General features: G+C 44.3%; 1 protein-coding gene across 1 annotated transcript in view; it reads right to left on the reverse strand.

The window, feature by feature from the left end:
- Nucleotides 1-1,202: 1,202 nt before the first annotated feature.
- Nucleotides 1,203-23,075, reverse strand: part of pkmyt1 (protein kinase, membrane associated tyrosine/threonine 1) — a 40,627-nt gene continuing 18,754 nt past the window's right edge. Inside the window, exon 8 of the mRNA XM_060939361.1 lies at nt 1,203-1,711. Coding sequence (XP_060795344.1) covers nt 1,480-1,711 — 232 coding nt within the window. The 3' untranslated portion in view covers nt 1,203-1,479. The remainder of the gene's footprint in view (nt 1,712-23,075) is intronic.

Here is a 23,075-nt window from a genome sequence, read left to right on the forward strand (position 1 = left end):
ACTGAAGGAGCTGCAAAGATCCACAGCGGAGATGGGCATATTTGTCCAAAGCACCACTTTAAACCATATGCTCTACAGAGCAGGGCTTTATGGAAGAGTGGCCAGAAAAAAGCCATTTCATTCATTAATGAATGAAAGAAGAAGAAAACACATTTGGAGTTTGTCCAACAGCATGTGGCAGACTCCCCAAACACATGGAAGAAGATTCTCTGGTCAGATGAGGCTAAAATTGAACTTTTGGGCTATCATGGGAAACACCATGTGTGATGCAAACCCAACACCCTGAGAACACCATTTCTACAGTAAAGCATGCTGGTGGTAACATCACGCTGTGGATGTTTTTCATCTGCAGAGACAGGAAAACTGGTCAGGATTGAAGGAAAGATGGATGGCACTAAATATAGGGCAATTCTGGAGGAAAATCTGTTCGAGTTAGCCACAGGTTTGAGACTGGGATGAAGGTTTAACATACTGCGAAAGGTACACTGGAGTGGTTTAAAGGTAAACATTTAAATGTTTTGAAATGACCTAATAAAAGCCCAGACCTCAATCCAATTGAGAATCTGTGGCATAACTGGAAGATTGCTGTACACCAATGCAACCCATCTAACTTGAAGGAGTTGGAACAGTTTTGCCTTGAGGAATGGGCAATAATCCCAGTTGCTAGATGTACGAAGCTGATGGAGACATACCCCAAAAGACTTGTAGCTGTAATTGCAGCAAAAGGTGGCTCGACAAAGTATTGACTTTGGGAGGTGAATACCTATGCACACTCCAGATTTGTTTTTTCATCTTAATTATTGTTTGTGTCATGATTTAAAAAAAAAACACAACACTTTGCACCTTTAAAGTGGTAGGCATGTTGTGTAAATCAAATGGTGCTAACCCCGCAAAAATCAATTTTAATTCCAGCTTGTAATGCGATAAAACAGGACAAACACTGGGGGGATGAATACTTTTGCAAGACACTGTACATGTCCTCCTTAGGTCTGGATTTCCCCATCCTAAACCAAGCACTCAAGAGCCTCTCTTAATTACTGTGTGGTCTTATTTAAAAAAAAAAGGCAGCTTATCAGTGTTGAAGATTGTGTCGTGGATCATGTTTTAAAATGGCTTGGTGATCTCAGTAGTGTTGTGGAACTCTGTAGTATGTTCGTCATGTGGACAAAAATACACTGATTAGGTAAACAAAACAGCACAAATGAGCACAATTTGATCTTTAGTCATCAATAGCTTCCCTAATTACACACAAGGGTTCACACAGTCATCACAAAAGTCACACATTTATAGAGTTAAGAAAAATAGCAACATATATTGCACCATTCTGACATAATATTTGAATATACGTAATACAGCATCTTAATCTCATTAAAGTATTTAAAAAAAAAAGTAGTTGAAAATGCAAAAAATGAAAATATATGAAATCTTTACAACATTTTTCTGAATGTTTACAGTAACTAAATACAAAGCATTGTCTTGCTATGGCTCGCTCTCTAGAGAAGCTTCGTCAAAGAGCGTGAGCAGGTTTTTGGGCTCGAAGCTGCGTTCAGAGGGTTTCATTGGACTCCGGCAGATCGGACTAAGACGGGGAGTGTGTGTGTGTAAGGAGGCGTGTGCAGGAGTGTGTAAGGAGGTTTGCAGGGGAGTGTGTGTGGGACTGCAGGTCGGGAGTGGCGTAGAGGTGCTTCCTATTGAGAATCCAGCCTGACGTCTGTTCAGACAGAAAGAAAAGCAGGAATTTAACATAGTGATCGTCAGTTTCTTTACTTCGTCACCTATTCTTAGTAACTTGAGTTAGAAAACTAACATTTCTAGAAGGTAAGAAAATCTGTAGGCGTGTCATGTGAATTATGGGTTGTTTGTGTGTGAGCTGACAACTGATTACTTTCACCTTTTTCTTCCTCAAAAACAACAGGAACTACAGAAGCCTTACTGAACCGCTTTAAGTTTAGGGCCCTGCTAGTGACATGACAGAAAAGCATTCGCTATATTACCCAGAGAGCATAAGTTCAAATCCTGATGACAGCACAGCCATCTGTAGCTGAGAGTCCAAGAGGGTGAAACTAGTTGCCCCCTCAGGGAGGGCCTGATCTTATGCTCATCAAACTAAGACTTCCATGTGTTCCACACACATGCCTCATTTTAATACAGACTGATTGTTCTGTCCTTCAGTATAAAACACTTGTTACGTGACATGACCATAACATAGCTGTAGGCTGTACTTACTGAACATCCCCAGAAACATTGTTGCTCTAACCCTTTTTTTTTTTTTTTTGGGGGGGACGACAGACTAAATTCCAAGCAATCATCCAATAATAATAATAATTATTATTATTGGGCGGCATGGTGGTGTAGTGATTAGCGCTGTTGCCTCACAGCAAGAAGGTTCTGGGTTCGAGCCCCGTGGCCGGCGAGGGCCTTTCTGTGCGGAGTTTGCATGTTCTCCCCGTGTCCGCGTGGGTTTCCTCCGGGTGCTTCAGTTTCCCCCCCCGGTCCAAAGACATGCAGGTTAGGTTAACTGGTGACTCTAAATTGACCGTAGGTGTGAACGTGAATGTGAATGGTTGTGTGTCTATGTGTCAGCCCCGTGATGACCTGGCGACTTGTCCAGGGTGTACCCCGCCTTTCGCCCATAGTCAGCTGGGATAGGCTCCAGCTTGCCTGCGACCCTGTAGAACAGGATAAAGCAGCTAGAGATAATGAGAAGATGAGATTATTATTATAGTAGCTGGATAGCCAACACGTGTGTACGCAGCAAGTCTGCTGCAGCATCTTATCATTTTGGCTTGTGAACATGCATGTTAACGATACCATAAATATAAAAGGATGGTGTACACCATTTACATGTGGTCTAAAGTGCAGTCTGGGAATGTTATGCATGTTATTACAGTGTGGGAAATAAGGAATTTTAAAGTGTATGTAATGCCTCTCAACCCCACTTTTTTCCTTGTACAAAGCAACAATTACGTTGATTGACCATGTGTTTTCGAACCATAGCTGATCCAAAAGGCCATAAATTGATGGTAAAATCAATAAGATCAGCCGATTTTCACGGAATCTGCCGAGACTGATCCAGAAGATCCCAAAGAGACGCGTGACGTCACACGTGTAACAAGGATCCAGGTATCAGTTTCGTTCATATGTGCAGCAGTGGTTAGACCAGTCTTGATATGGAATCATGTTCTGGAGAGAATTCTGATAGTGATTCCTATGTCGGATGCAGGGGCAGAAGATTATCAAGGATATTCCAGAGTAAATGGTTACCTTCTCGAGCCCCCAAAATGACAAAACAGATGCCAGTTCACTCAGTTCATGACAGTCCCACTCACTGCCAACAGCGCATCACCAGCCAGAGAGAACTGGAGAAACAGATTGGTTTGTGGATATTTTATTCTAAGCTGGCCACTGCAAAATATCAGGAAAATATTTACATGTATCTGAATAAATGCAGAAATGTAATCTTTAAAGCGTACACTTATTCAACGTGTCAGGGGATAGGTAGGGGACGGATGCAAGTGCAGAAGTACGTTTATTAATAAAACTGACAAAACAGGCAAACAATCCAAAACGGCAGGCAAGATCATAAATGAGAAACAAGCAATGGGTCAGGCAAGGCAAAGAGTATCACAGGCACAGACCAAAAACAGAAACTAGGAACAGGGATTGGAAAAGCAGGAGATCAACATGGAGGAAAAAGGTTCGGCAAAATGTACAAACCTCACGTAATACTTCGCACCAAGTGTGCATTGACAGTCCTTTTATAGGCACACATGCATCTTAAAATCACACACAGGTGTGCATAATTAACAGCGCGCATTCGAGTGTCCGCTTGGCATGTGCACAATCCAGAGCGTGCCCGAGAGTCCTTCTGGTGTGCATGCCAAAGCGCGCAGGACTGAGACAGTAATTATTGAAAGAAAATATGAAGTGGGCGAGAATGGGGGAAATCGACGAACTGTCCAAATGTCAGATCAAATGTCATTTATGAAATAAATAGGTTTCTTTTGCTCCAATAATTCTCTAGTCGTGATTCTGTCTTGATTTGGGTAGATGCAGTGGCATGGGACAACAGCTGGAAATTTTAATTACATTTGTATAAAATCATGTACAAGTTCCACTGCATGTACTAATAAATATCATAATTATAATTTTATAATAGATACAAATATGCATATATTATTGTCTATTTCGTGCCTTGACTCTAGATCATTAGCTGGTGGTTATTAACTGATAACAATAAAAAGAAGATGCATATTTACACAGGCTGTGATCAACTTTTCATAGCTCTCCTCTTCTTGACAGGGGGTACAAGTTTTGTTTGCAGACTTCACCCACTGTTGCTTTAGATTAGTGCCTTTTCTCGGAAATTCGTGAACTGAATGTACTGTTGTATATGGATTTGAACATCCAAACAACTCCGCGCTTTCCCATCATTATTTTTGCAAGATTCCTACAGCAATATCCAATCTCAGTGAGTAAACAAGCACAGTCAGATGAACTGAAATGACCCAGATAACCAGGGTTCCATGTGTGACGTCATGCAAGATTTGCTCTGAGGCAAGGTCGCCTTCTTCCGGGATCCAGAAGCTGCAATTTATTGATATTTTATCATCAAGCACAAAACTAACAAATAATTTATTATCTCCCCTGCTTTATTAATTCATTTTGGTCGCTACTAATGATATACATTTTAAAGCATTACAAAAAGGCATTACATACACTTTAAAAACAGACCATCACAGGACAGACAAATCTGAAATGTTGTCTGTCTGCCCAAGTTTCAGCCTGTCAGAATGACAGGCCAAAGGCCTGGAACAATGTGGCCGGGGATCCAGGGCCCGTCTTAGGGCCCTGGAAACTGAAGGGCTTTAGATACCTGGAAATGGCTTCTCAGCTATTTCCAGGCACATTTTTGTGATCTTCAAAGGCCAAATTACACTAGACATTAGTTGCTAATTACACTACAACTTGAATATAATTTACAAGAAAACGTCAGAAGATTCAAGAGAAACATGCTTAAAAAGTTATATCCAAGAAAACAGTAGCACACACAGGTCAGTTCCATGTCTAGAAAAGAGTATGGGGGCAAGGATGTTCCAGTTGGTTACAACTTACTGAGACTCATATATAGGTACTATAATAACACTCATGTAGGGCTGTGCCGATAGACGATGCCATCGTCCATCGACGATGGTGGTCATCCATCACAATGGAAAGCCACCATCGTGACACCATGCCCCCTCCTGTCATAATCATGCATATACGGTATCATCTGGGCCTATTTAACCTAAAAAGTTAGTTTTTTGTTAGTTTAGTTAGTTAGTTTTGTTTAATATATAAATATATTGGGGCGTCGTGGCTCAGGTGGTTAAGGCGCCATACCATGAATGCGGGCGACCCGGGTTCGATTCCGGCCCGAGGTCATTTCCCGATCCCTTCCCGTCTCTCTCTCTCCCGCTCATTTCCTGTCTCTACACTGTCCTATCCAATAAAGGTGCAAAAAGCCCAAAAAAATATCTTTAATAAAAAAAAACATATATAAATATATTATATAACAATTATAAATACATAATTATATAAATCATTATAAAGTAATATCCTATTACTGCTTGTTCATGTAGGCTATGGTGCAGGGACGTGCTAGTGAACATAACATGTGGTTACACAAATACAGTATGCTACTAATAATAAATTGACTTCATTTTTTAGCCTACACTATACTTTTAATGTAAAATTTGTCATGTTGTTCAAACAAATAGCCACTATTAACGACTTCAGTCGGGAAATATCGCACCCCAAACGGCAGTGAAGTGCAGACTTCGGCAGAAGTCAAATAACTTTAATCTGGTAAATAGGCCTACTTTCAGACACAAAATGGTCCACTCTAAGCCATAATGTCAAACCAAATGGAAGAATGAAGGTGAGTCTGACAAATGTAAAGACAGTAAAAAAAAAAAATATATTAAATCATGATTTTAAAAGCTGGTGCAATAATTCAAACACTAATAAATTGGAAAAATTAGCGCGTTCAAGTGCGCACTAAAGGCCGAAATGCATCTTCAATTGATATGGTGTAAATAAACAATGAGTAATAGCTTAAGTGTAGTTTCTTCTCATAGTTTGAATACTAGTCTTTCATTGTTAGAGCAGATTAATATCTTACCGTGATCAGTGAGTGCTCGGGGAGGTTCATTTCCACCTGCGCATTTCTCCGAAGCCAACTGTGCGCAAACGCAGTGTTGACTGCTCGGCAAACTCCAAACGCTCGGTCTGTACTGGCCCTCTGTTGTGCAAGCGAGTTGGTTATGGCCAGGTTCAAATTGTGCCCAAAACAACTTAACCACGGCCATTTCAATTGCCTGATGGCTGTGACAATATTCGCCCCATTGTTGCAGGCGATCTTTTTCTCTTCTATTTTCCATTCGGCAAGTGTCTTGCGCAATGCGTCTTCTAAATTGTCCGCTGAATGTGTCTCTGGCATGAAACTCGTCTGCAGGCATTTGGACTGCACTGCCCACTCTCGGTCCACATAATGTACGGTAGCTGACATAGGGCATCATGTTGCAGCTGGACCACATATCCGTTATCAAGGCCAAATATTCCACATCACCTAGTAGGGCTGGGAATCGATCCGGATTTCCTGGATCGATTCGATTTCGATTCATTAGGTCACGATCCGATTCGATCCACGATTCGATCCGATTCGATATCGATTCATGTACATATTGCTGTATTGTCACTTTAAAACTTTTAAATAAAAACTGACCCTATTGACAAACAGCTCCATGTCTGTTTGTGCTTGTATCTGTGTATGTGTAAGAGGGACACACAGAGAGACAAGAGTTCAAGTTTGAAAGAAAGCTTATTTATTTTGGAATGAAACATATCCAGGTTTTATTTGAAGTCTAAATCAAAATTATGACATTTGGTGGCCCTCTTTTAGTTAAATAACATACCCAGGTCTGGGTTTCTGACCACAAAAAAAATAGCTCATCAGTCAAGAAATTATGTTTGACTGATAAGTCTCAGAGTGTAACAAACTATGACATTTGGTGGCCCTCTTCTAGTTAAATAACATACCCAGGTCAGGGTTTCTGAACACAAAAAAAAAAAAATAGCTCATCAGTCAAGAAATTACTGTCTCGCTTAGATGTTTTCGGCTGGGCAAGACGTAGCGTGGCTCTAACCTCTTTACTAGTAGCCTAAACCCAGCATTTTCAACTACGCTGTAGGGGCGGAGGTCTTTACAAATAAAGATCCCGACTCCCTCTGTAAGGCTCATAGCACGCTTAGACTGTGGGGGAAATTTCACACCAAATGCATTTTCAAGTGCCGTCTGCTTCGCGTCAGGTTTAGCACTAGCTGTCTCGGGGTGGTGCCTGGATAAATGGTTTCTTTAGATTGGTGGTATTGCCCAGATATTTTACTTCTATTTGGCACAACTTGCAAACTGCATTCGTTTTGTCCAGTTCGTCTCTGTCCTCATACCGTTTGAAGCCGAAGTGTTTCCACACATCCGACTTCATCCCCGGCGGTGTTTTTAACAGGGCAGCTTCGTCCATCTTCTTGTTTTCTTTATAAGTTTCGTTTTGCCGGCACCCGCTTTTATAGTGCTCCTTGCGCGTTGGAGAAAATAGTCCCTTGCGCATTCGAGAAAATAGTGTTATAGGCACCTGGAAGAAATCGATTCACATGTTGTTGGATCGATATCGTGTTTTTTTTCACGTGAATCGATATCGAATCGTGGATCGATTTTTTGACCACAGCTCTATCACCTAGCGCTTTTTTTCTTTACGTGCCAAAGCCTCGGATGAGTATCTAATACTTTTAATAATAATAATAATAATATATTTAATAATGTGGTATTAAAATCCCCCCCGCCCACGATATGATCGTCCATCACGATGTTTGCACTGTAAACATCGTCGATGCCAATTAAGGGGACATCACACAGCCCTACACTCATGAAAACATTATGTCAACAATGACTTTTTATACTATATTTATAATAAGTCTATAAGAAATTTAGTAATTAATAATACAACTCTTCTTACATAACAGAGTTAAAATTTTGAGTCTGAGATTCCAAGTAACTTTGTAACAAAATGACTTAAAATTACTCAAAAGTAGACATGGTCATATCATTTGGCATTCAGACTAAAATCTGCTGGACTAGAACTTAGAAAATAGAAGAAAAAACACCGTGAAAGAGAAACCAATCAAAACCGAAAGAATGAAAGTGACCATCATGCCGTTACCATGGGAACAGTCTTTTATGAATGGCGCAAGTGGGTGCTCAGCGCTCTGACTCCGGTGTGACTGAGTAAGGTGACAAGTCTTATAAGGCCGTAAGGTGAACCCCGAAAAGTCTTTCAGAAACAAGATTCCGCTCCAACGTCTCCGAACTACATAATATCCAATTCTTAAAAATGGACGTATTATGAAATGATGTCATCAAAAAGTTCTCACCTTGTAATGCTGTCAATTTTTCGCACGAAGGCTTGAAAAAGCGAACTAATGTAATCGGCGCGGAATGATATTTTGGCACCGCGGAATAAGATTTCGCTACAGAACAGGTTCCACGGTTGCTGACGTATCCCATAAACACCCGCGACGTAGCCCATTTCGTAAACAAGAGACCAACATGGCAGCCGCCACAGCCTCGTCTAGCAGCAGTGGAGGAGAGGAAAGTTTGGAAATAACGGCAAAAAGGAGAAAACTTCTTGCACGTAAGCAGTGCTATATGCATATAGCTTCTGTGAAGCATGGAGTGACCCAGGAATTTACCTTCAAACGGTGGAATACAATGACCACAGTATTCTGGTACACATTAAGGACAAAGACTGTGTGGCTCTGGAGGTGCAGTACCACAAGAGCTGCTACCAGCAGTACACCAGATTTCTGAATGAGCCTGCTAGACAAGAGAAGGACAAGTAAGCCATGTACTAACTTCTCATACATGACCATAGAATGCTACTTGCTACTGTTCAATGTGAAGACAATTAGTCACAGCACTGTGTGTGTGTGCGCACGCGCGCGTGTGCGTGCATGCATGCGCATGTTTATTTAGGTTAGTGTAGTAGTGGTTGGCAATATCTATCTGCATTTCTTTTCTAAATACTTCAGATAATACATACATTCAATTTAGCATGTAAACATTGCACCTTGTGTAAGTTGTATTTTGTTCCCCTGTACTTGTGTACTGTCAATGAAGTAAACTCTGAAACCTAATCTAAATATTATGTATATTCTGCTGTATTTTCTGAAGGAATGAGCCAACATATGAAATAAGCTACAAGGCGTTCTGTGAGAGGATCATCCGGCAAAGGCTGATTATCAACCAGGAGGTGCTGAGAATGGCCCATCTGAGAAAGAAGTTCATTGACATGGTGAAGTCAATCGAAGGACTGGCAGATGCTCTTGTGTCTCTGCAGGAGTCTGTTGCACGGACTTGTGCAGGTGTAGCAATTGCTCAAATATGAAGGAGACAGAGGACAAGGAAGACGACCAGTGCCCTGACAGTGATGACGAGGAGTAGCACCTGACTGAATGTTTGTGTGTGTGTGTCTTCCCCCCTCTCTCTCTCTTTCACTGACACCTAGGTCATTGCCTGGATGCTGACCCCTGCCTTTTTGCACTGTGCCACAGGACTTTATATATATATATATATATTTTTTTTTTTTGTGTATATATAAATTTGCATTTGTAATGTGTATATATCACTGTTTTGTTGTTTACATTTTCTATTAAAGTTTGCAATTTGCCACATAGTTCTGTTGTGTGATGTATGATGACTCAGTCTTGCATCATCTTTGTTGCCGCTGCTGCAGGTGCATAGTGCTGCCTAGTGCGTTTACCTACCTCTACTGTGCCGCTGCATAGGTAGTGAATACTTGAATCCCTGCCATTGTGCCTCTGAACTGAGCAATAGAACTGCAATATTATATATAGGTTGTATTATTATTCCTATGGACTCTTCTCCTTCCTGCACAATTTCTTAAATCTTGATCTGAAATCACACGCATTGCCTATATATTATATATGCCATTTTATGGCTAATCCATGGTGTGTATAGCCCACAATGACGAGTCAATACTCTATTCCATTACTGCCTGTGTAACATTGTAGGTTTGTTTTTCAAGCAAATTGTTTTATGGTTGATCAGTACTTTATAGTTAATAACCTAAGAGAATGAATACATGAATGGTCCTAGTCATAGACCATTACACCATATTTTGTACTATAATAATGGTGATAAAAATTATTTTTATTCTAATAATATAAACACTTCAATATACCACATATATGCAATATTGTCTTAGTGATGTATTTAAAGCACTATTTAGGACTTAGAAGACATTTCACCCACTTTGGAGGGTGTTTTGGAGACTTTCTACTAATGTGACTGTAATTACGCAAGCTGTCAGCTGATCTGTGGTCAAAAATCGGCAACACGATTGGTCCAGACCGGTCACGTGATGTCCCGACACGTCATTTTTAGAGGAAAATAGTTCGCCACGCAATCGCTCGGTGCGAGGAATTGACAGGATTATAAGGCAAGAACTTTTTTCGCCACACTTTCTAGTACTCATTCTTAATTTTAAAATAAATATTTCGTAGTTCGGAGACGTCGGAGCGAGATGAAACAAAAACGGGGTTCACCTTAAGGCCTATTATGTTTTATCTAATTTAGGTAATTCAAAACATATACATTATTTAGCAGTGGGCACATAGGAAAGTGTAAAGTTTCTGTCAATATATTTATCATGCTTGTATGATTTAAAAAAAAAAAAAAAACCTCAAAAGATATTTATCTAAATCCATGACCTATTCATTCTAAATCTGCCGAACTTCACTGGAGCAGCTCTCGACCCCAGAGGGTTAAAATACAATGGAAAAAAACACTTTCTCCGGTCCAAAACCTGTAGTAGTCCATTTTGTTTTAACATTAGTGGTATACCCATCTAGCTGATAACAGCATCGCGTGGAGTCATGCCAGAATGCACTCTTATTCGCTGATGAGAGGCGACTTGTCCTTCCTCGAGAGCATCTGTGATTGGCCAGTCACAGGCCATGTTACGACATCATGTATTCGCCCAGTGTAACATTTGGAAGAAAATTAGAAGTAGATTAGACCCATATCTTTACCATTTTTCATGGGTCATCTGGTTTGATGCTTTTGAAATACAGATGGACAAATGCAAAAATTACTGGTCAATGTCTGCTGGTCCAGCCTCATTTCCCACACTGTTATTCACTCACCGAAGTCAGTCACAGTGGTCTGTACAGCATCAAGTTTGGCTTCAAGCAAGGTGAAAGCCGATTTGAGTTCAGGGCCCGTTTACACGAGGACGCTGTCGGGTAAAAACGACTAAATATTTTATCAGAAGTGCCTTTCGTTTACACGAGGACGGCGTTTCCGAGGCTGAAAAACGGATAAAGTTGAAAACGCCTTCCAAAGTGGATAAGTTTAAAAACGGCCCCCGTTGCGTATCCGTCTAAACTACCCAATACGCGAAACTCTGCTCAGATCTGCTCACATCGGGTACGCGTTTACGTCATACATGTGTCATATACTGTACATGCCAGCCCGGGAAGTAAGAAAGTAAGTAAAAAAGTAAGAGCATGTCTGATTACATCGATCCAACGGACCTTCAAGCTGCTCTGTGTTTTAATGCAGTAGATGTGTTTTCCTGCTCACCCGCCCGGCTGGAGCTCCTCAGTTTGGTGTCGCCAAGTTACGCGCACACGCGTGTGCGTGCACGCGCGCGCCGCCTATTCAAGCCGCTCGTGAAACCATAAACCCGAGACTGAAAACAAAACTAGCAGCCGAACGGGTTTATTTTGCTGAGATGGACACTGCCTTTTCTCTTCTTCACCGAAATAAGAGTGAGTGTTACTTAATAAAGACAGATTAAAAGAGTTTCGGTTTGCTCCTGCTCCTCCCTCGAGCACTACAGTACCTCAGCCGGACCGGTGTTCTGTAAAGTTATCCTAGCAAGTTCTCATACAGACCGTTTTATTATTCAAAACAAGTCATTACAAATTATTTGACTCGGCCAAAGACTCGACCAATACGCACAAAACATAAAAATCGGCAAATGCGTGAAATTCTCACCGATTTTCTATCAGCCCAGCTGATCGGTGGGACAAAACTACTGTTGAATTGTAAGATTGTATGTGTGTTCTCGTGCATAGCTGTACTGAACTTATGACCCTTTCACACCCTGGTAAACGTGCATAATCGCGAGAACATACTCTTTTATTTTCTCTGTACCTTCTAGTTTCGCTGAAACCACATTCCTGGTTCCTCCTGTTCTAGGGGGTGTATGGTCTGCTCTTTCATGTATAATAAAAACGACTCCTTATCTGGCGAGTTGACCTTGTGCCCCCGAGCCCCTTACTTATCTTGTCACGCAAGCTTCTGATGTATATAAACCCTGCTCTTTCTGTGTATCGTTGAGCAGTGCTTGAATAAACCAGATTGATTTAACTCGTGTGGTTTGTTTTAACCCTGCTCCAGAGCGCTCTTACGTCAACGCATCTGAACTGAGACAGACACAGGTTCTAACAATTTGGTGACCCCGACGTGATACTCTCAATCAGGTAAGACATGTTTGATTGACTACCTGGTTGGCAGTAGTTTCGTAGTGTCCTACGGAGGACAGTTTTCCCTGGTTCGAGTCCAGGAAGAGCGCGCTATACAAATTTGTACTATATTTGTTGTCTGTTCCTCTTCAGATCCGTTTGTTGTCATTGTACGATGGGAAGCTCGTTCCCTAAGCCTGCGCCAGGGGAAACCCCGGCCGAATGGATGACTAGGTGCGGTTTCGCTTATTATGTTTCTCCTTGGCTCGATAATTTGGCAGGTTGGACCGAGGCCAACCCTCAAATTCCTTCATATCCTCGCCGAGGTACTTTCGATCCTGGTTATCTTGCATCGGCCCATCGCATGATTTATGAGGGATTAGGGGACCCCGGATGGGATCGCCCGTATATGCGGGAAGGATATGCCAAATGGTATGATATGAAGAAGATTTGGGATAATTTTAAACAGGCTTATACTCCCCGTTCAGTCCTGAAATCCATCCCGAAGCCTCGGGCTGCACCCGTCACCAAGGAAACGGAGGAGGCGGCGCTAGGAAAATCCAAATCTCATTCTGCTCCTCCAGCCTCGTTAGATAGTAAACCTCCACCTTATAGTAAGGCTGGAAAAATTACTGGTAAATCGCCGTCAGCTGCAAAAACGATTCCTAAAATTTATCCGTCCCTGGCTGCTGTGTCTGCGTGCCCCCCCCCCACGGTTGACAGAGGGCAGCGTCCCGGAGGGATAAAGGGTGCGCCTGCATCAGCCAAGAACGGCAAAGACGAAGAAAGTAGTGACGACACCGATGATGACACTGATGATGATGATTGGGATAATCCCGATGGTGTGGGTCCAGACGCCGGCTCGCGTCCTTATCCGCCACAAAACGCTGCTTGTGTATGGGTTGCAAAGCGCAGTGGTATTGATATAACTCCTCCGTCCCCGTCGGCTCTTAAGGACATCATCTCGCTTCTTCCGTCACCCGATAAGCCCTTGCTTTTTGTTGATCAGTTAATTAATGTTTCTCGTAATTGTCAGCTTACGGGAGCTGATTACCGGTTTATTCTGCAAAATAAATTAGGAGGCGCATATGATGAGACAGCCCTGTTAGAAAACGTTCAGGTTCTCGCCCCCGTCAATGATCAAGCTGAAAATATTAAGGAAGAGTATGAAGGGGATGACGGTCGCCCGCGTCGGCGCACCGTGACTACCTTCTTTTGGAAGGACACGCCGAACGCACTGCAGCAGCTTCGTGAGCAATTGACGCGATACCTGCTCGCCTTAAAACAAGCAAATAGAGACCTGTCACAGGTCACTAATTGCAAACAGGAGCGTTCTGAGCTGACGTCGGCTTTCTGGAAGCGCTTTGGGGAAGTTTGGCAACATTTGGGAGGTCTTGAACTTGATTTGGCAAACCCGAACCCAATGTTCTTGTCCACCTTTCTGTCTAATTGTCGCCCCGAAATACAGAGCGTTTTAAAACATCACTGGAGTGACCGGAATAATCTGGTCCTCCGTCAGGCCGGGGAGCGGGTGCGCACGCTGGAGAGCGATGGTCTTTTAGACTGTAAAACGAATAAAGCATGTTTATCCGTCGTGCCGGGCGGACGAGCGGAGGGACGACAGGAGAGGGGTCGCCGAACGGGACCGCGCGGCGGGGGAGGGAGGAGAAATGGAAAGTGCCACTATTGTGGAAAAGAGGGGCACTGGATAAGAGAATGTCATGCGAAACAGCGAGATGAGCAGGAACGCGAGAAACCCGTCATGCGCGCCGGTTCAAGCCCCACAGGGCAGAGAGATCCTGCCCGCCCATAGGGCTGCCCTCAGAGCGATGAAACCCCGACCGTTGCTATGTTAAATCTTTTATTCAGCTCCCCTCTTAACGAAGATCTTCCCACTATTGTTTTATGCCTGGCAGGGACTGAATATCCTTTTTTACTCGACACCGGGGCTACCATGTCCTCAGTGGGGAGGGAATATGCGGGTCCTTTATCTACACGGTCTGTAAGCTCTGTGGGAATAGAAGGGGTTCCTTTCCATTCCAGTTGCACGCCCCCCCTTTCTGTTACTTGTGCCCTTGATCCTTTACTGAAGTTTTCTCACTCCTTTGTTTGCATGCCTGATTGCCCTTTTAACCTGCTTGGACGGGACCTCATGAGCCTCCTAGGGCTCTCTATTTCTTTTAGTGGCTCACACATGGTTGTTGACATACCAGACGAAACCTCGTCGGCTGCTCTTGCCCTCACCTCTCTTTCTCTCCCCCATAACCTTCTCAATGCTGCTTGTGCCGTTACCTGCCTCACACCCTCTCTTTCTGATCTCCCAGCTTCTCTTTGGGCGGAACATAAGGACGAGGTGGGCTTTGTTAACTGTACCCCTTACGAGGCGGTCATTAAACACTCTTCGCCAGTATATGTAAAACAGTACCCCCTTTCCCCAGCTAAACTGTCTGGCATTGATGATGTTCTGTGTTCTCTCCTAGAGCAAGGTGTGGTTGTTCCCTGTGTCAGCCCTTATAACACCCCAGTGAACCCGGTGCAGAAGCCCAACGGCACGTGGCGTTTCACCCAGGATTTGCGTAAGATTAATGAGTTAATTATCCCAGTCGCCCCATTAGTTCCAGACGTTCCCTCTCTTATGGCCTCGATTCCGTGTGAACATGCGTTTTTCTCTGTGATTGACCTCTGTTCTGCCTTTTTCAGCGTCCCTGTGGGCCACGACACGCAGCCCCTGTTCGCTTTTACGCACAGGGGAAAGCAGTACACATGGACCAGGTTACCCCAAGGATATGTCGATTCCCCCGCGGTTTTTACAGCCGTGGTTAGGGACGCCTTGGCCGGTTTGTGCCTCCCCTCGGGCTCCTCCGTGCTCCAATACGCGGATGATCTTCTGGTAACGGCGGAGGACGAGGACCTTTGCGCTAAAGCCACACTCGCTCTCCTCTCTCTTCTGGCGCAAGAAGGTTTCAAGGTCTCACGAACTAAGCTTCAGTTCTGCCTCCCCACTGTTCGATATCTGGGTCACGATCTCTCCCAGGGCTCCCGCAGGCTCAGCCCCGAGCGTGTGCAGGTCATCCTAGACACTCAGGTGCCTGCCACCAAACACGCCCTCATGGCTTTTCTGGGACTTATCAATTACTGCCGCCAGTGGATTCCTGACTGTTCCACCTATGACAAGTGTCTGCGCTCTGCAATTCTGCACTCGGACCCTTTGACTCAGCCCCTGGTGTGGTCTGATGAGATGCTGACGGCCTTCAGGGCCTTGAAACAGGCTTTATGCTCGGCCCCTGCTCTCGGACTTCCGAATTACCGTTTGCCGTTTCATTTATATGTGTGCAACCAGCAGGGAACTGCGTCTGGGGTTTTGGCGCAGGAGCACGGGGGGGGTATGCGGCCTTGTGCGTTCCTCTCTAAAACTCTTGATTCTGTGGCACAGGGCCTCCCTGCTTGCCTCAGGGCGGTGGCTGCATGTGCTGTCATGGTCACGGACGCTGAACGGCTGGTTTTGTCTCACCCGCTCGTTCTCCACACCTCACATGATGTAGTGCACGTTTTAAAGAACCTCAGTACCCAGCATTTATCTGCGCAGCGTCGCTCTGGATACGAGTCTATTCTTTTGGCCACCGAAAACCTTACTGTTAAGCCCTCCTCCTCCTTTGATTCTCTCGCGCACGCGCTTCAGCGCCTCCTCAATTCACAGGATGATTTTCTTCCTTCTGAAACACACGACTGCATTTCTAGCATTCTTTTCGAGACAAGTATCCGCCCCGACTTACGCTCCACCCCGTTACTTTCAGGTGATTCGCTGTTTGTGGACGGCTCGTGCTCACGCCCCTCTGACGGCGTTTTCGTGTGTGGTTATTCTGTGTGCCGCCTTCCTGATGAAACTGTTGAAGCTTTTTCTCTTCCTTTCTCCTCGGCTCAGGCTGCCGAACTATACGCTCTAACCCGTGCATGTGTTATTGCTCAGGACACAGACGTCACTATCTACACTGATTCACGCTACGCTTTCGGCGTTGCTCATGACTTTGGTCGGATTTGGGCTTCGCGTGGGTTCACCACTGCAGACGGTAAGCCCATTTCTCATTCTTCGCTTGTTACTGATTTAATCACCGCCTGTCTTCTCCCGCGCTCTTTAGCCATTGTTAAGACTCATGCTCATTGTATTGGGGACTCTTTTGAGATCAGGGGAAACTCTCTCGCCGATCGCATTGCCAAAGCCGCGGCTGCCTCCGGTGTTTTTCCGCCTTCGCTTACTCTCTCCCTGGTCTCATCCAGTCGCATGATTAGTGCCGTTCTTCCGGACATTGACTTGATCTCCCTCCAGGCCTCCGCTTCGGCCTCAGACAACCATTTCTGGGACTCATGCGGCGCGCAGCCGTCTGACGGCGTTCGGATCGATGCTCAGGGCCGCCTTTGTTTGCCTAGACATTGCACTCCTTTCCTCGTCCGCGAGTTTCATGGTCCCACTCACCGCGGACGAAGGGGGGTAGTGGAGGATTTATCCAAAATATTTTGCATCGACAAAATACACACCGATGTACATCACATTCTAGACAGATGTTTAACGTGCGCCCAGAATAATCCATCTAAACCAGGCGCGGTACATCAGCACCTTCCCATACCTGACACGCCGTTCCAGGAATGGCAGATTGACTTCACTCACATGCCAAAGCAGGGCCCCTTTAAGTATCTTTTGGTCATGGTCGACAAATTTTCACGATGGGTGGAGGCTTTCCCTTGCGGGAAAGAAGACGCTCGCACGGCGGTAAACAAATTGACGCAAGAAATCATTCCGCGTTATGGCCTCCCGGTAGGGATAGACTCTGACAAAGGGACGCCGTTCACCTCTAAGGTGACCCAAGAACTATGTAAGGACCTAAAAATCCTTTGGCGATTCCACATCCCGTACCATCCACAATCCTCCGGCATTGTGGAGCGCGCAAACAGAACAATCAAGGGTAAGCTGCGTAAAGCCATGCAAGAAACCGGCACTAAAAACTGGGTACAAATTTTACCCTTAGTCCTCGCTGACATGCGAATGACCGCTCAAGTGGCCCTCGACAACCTGTCTCCGTACGAGCTCGTGATGGGCCGGCCTTTTCCTACACCCTGGCGCAGAGGTATGCAGGCTATAGGAACGAGTGATCTTGATGTACATCTCAGTGAGTACGCCGTGGGTCTCATGCGGGTGTTGGATGAGTACTGGACGAGACTAAATTCCAAAAAGCCTCCCATTCCTGAGGCACCCACTCACCCCTTTGAGGTAGGGGATAAAGTGTTGGTAAAGAAATTTGCGAAATTAGGCGCTCCTTTGGAGGAACCGCCCTACAGTGAACCCACGGATGTGCTCGCTGTAACTCGAACGGCTGTACTAACTGACCTTTTTCCACAGTGGATCCACGCCAGCCGAATCAAGAAGGCTCCAATAGTAAATTGAATCTATGATGATGATGTCTAACAGGGTTTTGTGTTACAGAAGGTTGCTGTGACAATAGCTGACGGCCTTTTCAGGGATCCCCTTTCCAGCATCCGGAGTGATCCGGTTTCGGCTGATCTACAAAGAGGGGATGGTCGGTGCGTCCCGCAGACTTCTGAACTGAGGAATCTGAAAGACACGTGAGCCTGGGCTACCTTCAACTATCTACATCCTGTGGACACAGAAAGAACAAAGTCAGTGACCAGTATGACTTTCCTTCTGGTATTGGTCTTAGCGCTTGGAGCAGGGAATCCCGCTCAAGCCAGCCACGAGGACAACGTTTTTTGGCGATTTGCCAATTGGACTGCTAAACAACATACTAATCAGTCTTGTTATGTCTGTCAATACATTAGAGTCTAAACTGTAGTTATACTCTGTAAACAAAGTATAAAAGAGGGGATTGTAAGATTGTATGTGTGTTCTCGTGCATAGCTGTACTGAACTTATGACCCTTTCACACCCTGGTAAACGTGCATAATCGCGAGAACATACTCTTTTATTTTCTCTGTACCTTCTAGTTTCGCTGAAACCACATTCCTGGTTCCTCCTGTTCTAGGGGGTGTATGGTCTGCTCTTTCATGTATAATAAAAACGACTCCTTATCTGGCGAGTTGACCTTGTGCCCCCGAGCCCCTTACTTATCTTGTCACGCAAGCTTCTGATGTATATAAACCCTGCTCTTTCTGTGTATCGTTGAGCAGTGCTTGAATAAACCAGATTGATTTAACTCGTGTGGTTTGTTTTAACCCTGCTCCAGAGCGCTCTTACGTCAACGCATCTGAACTGAGACAGACACAGGTTCTAACATGAATTTTCCTACCCTCCTGGATTTCGCGCATGCGTAGTAAGCTTGGTAGGATAACTTGACAGAACAGCGGCGCAGATGTGCAGATCAGACAAGACGGAAGACGTTGCGCATGCGTGCAGACATAGCGGAGACATTTATGCGTCACCGTATAGACGCAGATTTCCTCCTTGAAAACGGTCGTGTAGACGCGGAAAAAAGTGAGAACGAAAACGGACTTTTGCGTTTTTGTTTTATACCGTCCCCGTGTAAAGTGGGCCTCAGAGGAGAGAGCTGCAGAAATAGACTTGCAGTGCTCCTCGAGTAGGCATGCTAACCTGCGTAGCCTCTGAGGGGTATTCCTTTTTAGCGTCTTCCTTCTTAGATTGTCTAAAGCAATATAACATGCATACTTGCCAACCCTCACGATTTCGGTGGGAGGCTCCCGATTTTAGCCTCCGTCTCCCGCTTCCTGATCGTATTTGTTAAAAACTGGATAATCTCCCGGTTTTGGGAAATCCCTACCGACAAATTAAAAATACTCCCAATTATGTCCAATCAGAATCAGATGAGAAACACTGCTGACATCAACTGATTTTTAACCAAATCAACGAACAGAACGACAGTCACTTCCGTAATGTAGGATTCACCCAGGCTGTCTGACATTTTTTACAAGCAGTCATTCATCATAGCCACTAAACCCAATAACAAACGGCAAAAATAAGAATGCAAATACCAGGTTGCATGGGAGAATGAATTTCCATGGATAAGCAAATTTTCAACCAGCCAGACCAACACATTTTGCAAGGTAAGCGATTCACTGACCGCACAGATCAAAGTTTAGAAGTCTGTATGTTTACATCTGGGCCTCGCAAATTTATTTCAGTTGGGAAATTTTTAACGCTGGGTCGGGTGGCCGTAACTATCGAATTTGTTTGATGAGTGTATTTGAATAGTGTGGTAGTGTCTTAGTGCTATTTTGAATTTATGTTTGAAAGTTTTAAGTGAATGTTTACAAGTGAATTATCTGGAAAGTGATTGATTTTGATAGAGTTTTGAGGTTTTAAGTGAAAGATTACTAGTGAGAGTATTTTAATAGTACTAAAATTTTGCATTCGAGTGAATTTCTTTGTGGAGTATATTTTGATAGTATGGTAGTATTTATAGTGCCATTTTTAAAATTTGTTTGAAAACTTTCAAAGTTTGCAAATGAGCAAATTCCTTTGATGCATTCTGATAGGATTTTGATAGTATTTCTAGTGCTTTTTAAAAATTCTGTTGGAAAATGTTTAGTGAGAGAGATGCATTTTAGTAGTATTAAAACAGTGCAGTATTCATTTAATTGAGTTGTTACTATTTTGGTCAAATCTTATTAAAATTTAATTTATATATGATATTATAGCTATCTGTATTTTTACGAGCTTACAGAAGGAAAACACATTTGATGTAATCCAATAATACTTTCATTCACTGTGATTATTTTAACGAATTATAAGCATTCTTCTAAAGCATCACTTGTGTTATTTTCTGTGGGTCTCTGTATGTATACAGTATTCAGGCATGAGATTTTTCAGCAAAAAATCTGATTTAAACAGACTTCCATTTCATTGTTATTATATTAAAATTCAAGACAAGAATATTATTTCAGATTTTTCACTCTGAGCTCTCTCATGCCTGATCCCTGGAGCTGTGTGAAGTCCCCTCATGCTTCAAACGCTCCCAAGCTTTCGTCTAAACCGGGGAACAGGGGCGCTGCGCCCTCTTACTCGGAGTGCGCCCTCTTACCGAAATGCCGATTGAACCCCAAGTCACACTTAGGCCATGCACTTATATGCTACTGCACAACAAGCAATCTTTCTCAAAACGATCTTTTCTCCGTGAAAACATCCCAGCAACACCACGACAATGTGTCTGATCATCAAATACGTTATAATTACTCCAAAAATATTCCAATCATAGTAGATACACCGCCAGACGGTGCAAAAACAATCCGAACTGGCATTTTCCAGACTGAGGCGCCATGTTGTTTACTTGTCGCAGCTGCTCTCGCAAGATTTGACATGGGTTATGTACAAGGTCAGCTGACTTGTAGAGCAAGAGTTCTCGAGACTGAATGACCTTTCACCAACCGGCGCGGGAGTTTTTGACAAGTAGTTCGCGAGTTGTTTTTGTTGACACTTGGGCATTTAAAGATATCATCCCGCGGCACAAAGCGGAAGAAAGCCAAAGACTGTCCGGGACAGAAGAAGATTACTTCTTTCTTTTTCAATGTTGACAATTTGTTACAATTTCCCTGTCAGATCGCCTCAGAATGTCCCATTGGAGCCTCAATTTTTCAAAGGCTTCGCACGGCGGAGGGGGGGACGGACAACCGGCACCATCCCCCCCCGTCGCTTCGTTCCCTCGCCATGGTGAGCGCCCTCATACTAGACTTTTCTAGAAAAAACCCTGGCTCCACAATAATCCCGGTTCCCAAGAAAACCACCATCACAGAACTGAATGACTACAGGCCTGTAGCCCTCACATCTGTAGTCATGAAGTCCTTTGAGAGACTGGGCTTGTCATACCTGAAGGACATCACAGACCCCCTGCTGGACCCCCTGCAGTTTGCCTACTGGGCAAACAGGTCAGCGGATGATGCAATCAATATGGGACTACACTTCATCCTGCAACACTGACTCTGCAGGGACATACGCCAGGATCCTGTTCGTGGACTTCAGTTCGGCGTTCAACACCATCGTTCCAGACATCCTCCACACCAAGCTCACCATGCCCTCCTCCACCTGTCAGTGGATTATAAACTTCCTGACTGACAGGAAGCAGCAGGTGAGGCTGGGGGGCATCACATCCAGCACCCGGACTATCAGCACTGGCGCCCCCAGGGATGTGCGCTCTCCCCACTGCTATTCTCCCTTTACACCAACGACTGCACCTCAAGAGACCCACCTGTTAAACTCCTGAAATTTGCAGACAACACAACGGTCATCGGCCTCATCCGAGACGGTGACAAGTCTGCGTACAGACGGGAGGTTGAATGGCTGGTCTGTTGGTGCGGTCAGAACAATCTGGAGCTGAACACGCTCAAAACTGTGGAGATGACCGTGGACTTTAGGAGGAGCCCCCCCACCCTGCCTCCCATCACCAACAACACTGTGACTGCTGTTGAAACCTTCAGGTTTCTGGGCTCCACAATCTCCCGGGACCTGAAGTGGGAGACCAACACAGTCACCATCAAAAAGGCCCAGCAGAGGTTGTACTTTCTGCACCAGCTCAGGAAGCTCAACCTGTCTAAGGAGCTGCTGACACAATTCTAGTCTGCAATCATTCAGTCTGTTCTCTGCTCTTCCATGGTCACCAAACAGGACAAGAACAGACTGCAATGGACAATAAGGTCTGCAGAGAAAATTATTGGTGTCAGCCTGCCCTCCATCCAAGACCTGTACCTGTCCAGAGTCAGGAAACGGGCAGGTAACATCTCTGCAGACCCATCACACCCTGGGTCACAAACTGTTTAAACTTCTCCTCTCTGGGAGACGCTACAGATCACTGTACGCAAAAACAACCAGACACAAGAACAGTTTTTTCCCCCTCAGGCTGTGTCTGTGATGGACAGCTAAAACTGGACTCAAATATCAGTAACATCAACTGTGAAATATCTGCACACACTCATACCGTCATTCTGTGCACACTGTATATTTATACAGGTAGTCGTCGACTTACAACCTATGTGACTTACGACCAATCGACTTTACGACCGTCTGGTTATGACTGGCAAGTGTTTCCCAGCTGAGCTAGCTAAGCGTACGACAGTTTCCACCCCAGCTCCCGGCAGCACCCAGCATCCAGCCAGTGTTGCCAGATACTGCTGACGGTTTCCAGCCCAAAATACGTTCAAAGCCCACCAAAATGTACTTAAAACCGCCCAATCTGGCAACACCGCATCCAGCCTCTTCTATTATGTGTGCAGTGTTTTGCTGGACAAACAACGAGCGAGCTACAGCACGCGTACGGCTTAACCAGATCTTATGCTATAACGTGCGCAGCTGGTAATCAAAGTAACTTTCACTTTTCTGTTCTATTACACTGTTCTGTGTCCAATGTCCAAAATGAAAAGTTAGTTTTCAACTGTTCAGCTAAAAAAAATGTAATTAAAATGATTGTGTTGTTGAAATGATGTGTTTGCAATTTATTTATGATCAAAAACTGATACAGGTGGATGAAAGAGTG

This window comes from Neoarius graeffei, chromosome 14 (assembly GCF_027579695.1).
Source record: "Neoarius graeffei isolate fNeoGra1 chromosome 14, fNeoGra1.pri, whole genome shotgun sequence".
NCBI classification, from domain to species: domain Eukaryota; kingdom Metazoa; phylum Chordata; class Actinopteri; order Siluriformes; family Ariidae; genus Neoarius; species Neoarius graeffei.